Source organism: Brachypodium distachyon, chromosome 2, assembly GCF_000005505.3.
Source record: "Brachypodium distachyon strain Bd21 chromosome 2, Brachypodium_distachyon_v3.0, whole genome shotgun sequence".
Classification (NCBI taxonomy): domain Eukaryota; kingdom Viridiplantae; phylum Streptophyta; class Magnoliopsida; order Poales; family Poaceae; genus Brachypodium; species Brachypodium distachyon.
Window position 1 is genome coordinate 5,775,117 of NC_016132.3, and position 4,444 is coordinate 5,779,560.

The 4,444-nt window shown below is 42.6% G+C and overlaps 1 protein-coding gene across 1 annotated transcript; it reads left to right on the forward strand.

Annotated features, from left to right (window-relative positions):
* The first annotated feature begins 493 nt into the window (after positions 1–493).
* Positions 494–4,177, forward strand: LOC100832029 (indole-3-pyruvate monooxygenase YUCCA2). The gene is made up of 4 exons (XM_003565463.4): positions 494–1,843; positions 3,058–3,306; positions 3,397–3,519; positions 3,617–4,177. The coding sequence occupies exons 1-4, from the start codon at positions 1,100–1,102 to the stop codon at positions 3,839–3,841; spliced, it is 1,341 nt and encodes a 446-aa protein (XP_003565511.1). The 5' UTR covers positions 494–1,099; the 3' UTR covers positions 3,842–4,177.
* Positions 4,178–4,444: the final 267 nt, after the last annotated feature.

The following is a 4,444-nucleotide window of genomic DNA, read 5'->3' on the forward strand; positions in this document are numbered from 1 at the left end:
TCCGTCTGGTAAGCGAAAAAGAATTATTTTTGAGAAGAGAAAAATGGGAGGGCGCGTTCGGTTTTAAAGATCGCCTGATTAATCCTTATCCAATGAATGAAGTAACGAAACAGTTCTTATCCGGAATATTCCCCTGCAAAACAGGGCGGCGAGTGTACTCGCGATCTACCGGCCCGAAGGATATCCAGTAACTTAAGTATTTTGACCGAAAGTATATCCACTATCCAGTAACTAATCAAACAGCTCGTCGCAACAACTGTATTTATCTAATCAAAGTTTTTTTTCGAACACAAAAGGAGTTGGCAAATTTTATTCAACGTTGCCGATTGCACACACGGTTCGAGGCGGTTTTAACACCACGGCCGGAGCAAGTTTACCACGCGGCCAAAGCAGAGGCCGGAAGCACGGGGCCCGACACCCAATCCACTGAGGGAGGGGAGACACGTCGATCGCCGAGCCCAAAAACAAAGGAACAGAATATAAACTACCGCGACCCCTTCCGTCTTGTTTCTCTTCCCCCGGATATCCTCTCCTCTTTCTGCTCGCGAGTCGCAACCCCTCGGCCGAAACCTCAGCTCCTCCTCTCAGCATATCCAGGCCACCACATGCTCCTCCACGAGTTCAGGATCGACCCATGCTAGTGCTACTAGTTATCTGAAGGAACCCACGGCCAAAGATCCGTTTCCGGGCTGCTATTACTCAGCAAAGCCATGCATCTAGCAGGGACTGCCTCCGTCCGATGCTGACGGCTAGCTGCTGATCGATCCAGTACTTGCGCTGTGCGATCCTACCCCTCGTATATCCGAGTGCTCACATCCACCACTCCTAATTATAGTTCTCCATAGACTCGGCCGAGGGAGGAACATCCTCTATATCCATTCCCAGATTCTGTCTAATTTGGGATCGAACACCTCTTAGCCGTTCAACTCCTTCCCTTCCCTTCCCCTAAGAGAGATAAGAGAAGGCTAAACAAAGATGCTTATATACGGCGGTGTTGTAGGTGGTGTCTTGTTCATCCTCAACCAGAACAACGGAAACACTGCGGATCTCCAGCTTGTTGCCGTGAAGCTCCTCCTGTGAACATTTGTTTCGAGAGAAGATGGACTGCTTTGCGGAGGCCGAAGGAAAGAGGTCCCACGATCCTCTCTACTGCAACCCTCCTGCGGCGTTGGCGACGGGCTTTCCGATCGAAGATGTCAAGTTTGAGAAGGTGGCCGGCCCGCTCATCGTCGGCGCCGGGCCGGCGGGGCTGGCGACGGCGGCACTGCTCGGGCAGCAGAACGTGCCATACGTGCTGCTCGAGCGTTGCAGCTGCATCGGCTCGCTGTGGCGTCATCGCACATACGACAGGTTGTGCCTTCATCTCCCCAAGAACTTCTGCGAGCTGCCGCTCATGCCGTTCCCGTCCAGCTTCCCCACTTACCCCACGAGGGAACAATTCCTCGACTACCTCGAGTCCTACGCCAAGAGGTTCGACGTCCAGCCGGTGTTCAGGCAGGCTGTTGTCAGTGCCGAGTTCAATGGAGAATTCTGGTGGGTTCGCACAAAGCAGGTCATCTCCGCGGCGATCGGCGGCCAGCAGGCCGTACTTGGCAGCGCTATAACGATGTATCGCTGCAAGTGGCTTGTGGTGGCCACAGGGGAGAACGCGGAGCCAAGGGTGCCGGAGATCGAGGGTGCCAAGAGGTTCAAGGGCCAAATCATGCACTCAAGCGAGTACCGCAGCGGCGAAGGGTATGCAGGAAAGCGGGTGCTGGTCGTTGGCTGTGGAAACTCAGGGATGGAGGTGTCTCTTGATCTCTCCAACCACAATGCTCACGCCGCCATGGTGGTTCGCGACACGGTGAGTCCTTTTTTTTTAATCAAATACAGTGTATTCTGTTTTCAATTTTTTGCTTCTCATGTGTTCGGGCACTATCCATACACTGGGGTATGTTTTTTTAGAATATGTAATTGTGTTAGTACACATGATACCACATTTAACCAAGAAAAAAAAAAGAGGTCCACAACATCTGCTCTACAAAAAAAATTCAGTACTATATAAGTTAATCGATGCCAATATTTTTGCCGTCCAAAGTACAATGCAATTTTAAACACGGTTGTAACAGTTGTACACGTGAACTGTCATGACTTACAAATACAGTACTCTATCACTGCGACAAGTAATTCCGGACAGAGGAAGTACTACATTTTCTTTCACTAATAATAAAAACCATGGGGCGTTTGGCATATCAGAGCTTTTTTCTCCTGAAACTAGCTGAAAATTAGCTGAAAACCATGGGGTGTGTGTCTTGCACTAATAATAAAAGTCATCATTAGCATCATACTTGCTATATTTTTTTCCTTTTTACAAATAATAACATGGTTTTATTGGTGGAGTGTAATGGTTGTTAAGACTTGGGACACGTAGAAACAACAGATGTTACGAGGTACGAGTAGTTTATAATGCTCGTAGTAGGGTATATTCGGAACAACTATTGTTGGCCTGAATAAATGGACTAGCAAAAGACTTTCAATGTATTTTTAATACTCCAAAATATTGTGATTTGTATAACTACAATACTATTTATTAAATATATTTTTGACACAATATTTAACAAATCTAAACACACAATTTTTGTTCCAGACTATATTTTTTCCTTCGAAAACCATGGTACTCTTCCCAAAAACTAAAAACAAACCTTGCATGCAAGTTTACCCTTTGGCACTCAAATCCAATGAAATTGGTCTTTATATGGTTTTTGCCTTTTATTTCTTTCTTTATTGTAGCCTGAGTGACAAAATATTATGAAAATTAAAACAAGAGTATAATAATGACCGCATTATAGTTCATTTACTTTAACAATAACCATATTATTGGGTGTACACTAAGTTCGATTTGTTTGGGTCCGAGCCGTGTGCTTATTTGTTCATTTCCATTACTTCAACATTTAATAAATCGTGTATGCCACGAATGAAACACAATATACCCGTTTAATACAATTTGCTTCATTGTAACCACGTGCATGTGACTGTAGTTGATATGTAGAGACATAATTATTTTTCTTATGTTTTCAGGTGAATGTATTGCCGAGAGAGATACTAGGGCACTCCACGTTTGGAATATCTGCATGGCTTCTAAAGTGGTTACCTATAAAGACCGTTGATATGATTCTTCTTACGATGTCACGCTTCGTGATGGGTGACATAACTCGTCTTGGCATCGCTCGACCTAGCCTTGGTCCAATGGAGCTCAAAAGCGTTTCTGGAAAGACGCCAGTCCTCGATGTAGGAACCATAGCCAAGATTTGGTCCGGAAATATTCAGGTAAATATAATATATATTCTGGTTACATAATATATTAGTTATGTTTTACATAATTGTTTACAAATAATTCAATTTTACCGGATGTCATAGGTTTTCCCAGCGATACAATGTTTCAAAGAGCATGGTGTGGAGTTTATTGACGGAAGAATCAAGAATTTTGATGTTGTTATACTCGCCACCGGTTACAAAAGCAATGTACCTTATTGGTTGAAGGTATAGATTTATCAATCATTATGTTATAGAAAAGATTGCACACAATTAAAGTAAATTCATATTAGTGTCTAATCTGTTTAACCTCATGTCTTTGCAGGAAAAACAATTCTTCTCCGAAAAAGATGGTTTTCCAAGAAACTCAAAAGAGTGGAAAGGAAAGAATGGATTGTATGCAGTTGGGTTCTCAAGACGAGGTCTAACCGGAGTAGCAATGGATGCCACCCAAATCTCGGATGACATTACGAAGAATTGGCGTGACATGCATACGAGAGATGTGAGAGAAGATCCATCAAGTCGAAGTGGCACCGTCATTTTTAATTGAATGATTTCAAAACAAACGTGCTAGTCTTGTTTATCATTTTTGTTTATTTCGTAGAATTTTCAAAAACAAAATTAGACTTCATCTTTTAAGTATAATTATATACATAAGTAGATCGGGCTAGTGCATTTCAGTTTTTCCCATTTACATGTGTATATTTGTTGCATTTTTCTAACTTCGATTAGAGAAGTGAAAATTCTGTAGGAATTTCAAATAGGACAAAAAATAGTTGTCATAGTTGTTTTTTGGAATTATTATATCAAAAAAATGTAGTCATGTTCTTATTAGTTTGAATTGTAACAAATCTACCTATGATTCTATTTATTTATTTTTATGATATTTGTTTGTACATATATTCATAACTACTTTGTAATATTAATTTTTTTTTGTATATGTTGTTGTTCTCGACAACAATTAGAGTAAGGGGTGCCAATGCTCGATGGCACAAGCACGGGAATAAAGGTAGAACGTGTACGCTGGCCTTATAGCGAAGGTCGCGGTACACTTGGACAAGTTGACACGTCGATATTTTTTGAATAGGTTCGGTCGACCCGCACTGCGGGTGCGACTTAATCCTATGTTAGGAAAGGCTTCGGGGGGGTTGTT

Coding starts and splice junctions, on each gene's coding strand:
- LOC100832029 (XM_003565463.4), top strand. CDS start 1,100: ATGGACTGCTTTGCGGAGGCCGAAGGAAAGAGGTCCCACGATCCTCTC. Junction 1,844..3,057: donor CCATGGTGGTTCGCGACACG/GTGAGTCCTTTT, acceptor TTATGTTTTCAG/GTGAATGTATTGCCGAGAGA. Junction 3,307..3,396: donor TTTGGTCCGGAAATATTCAG/GTAAATATAATA, acceptor CGGATGTCATAG/GTTTTCCCAGCGATACAATG.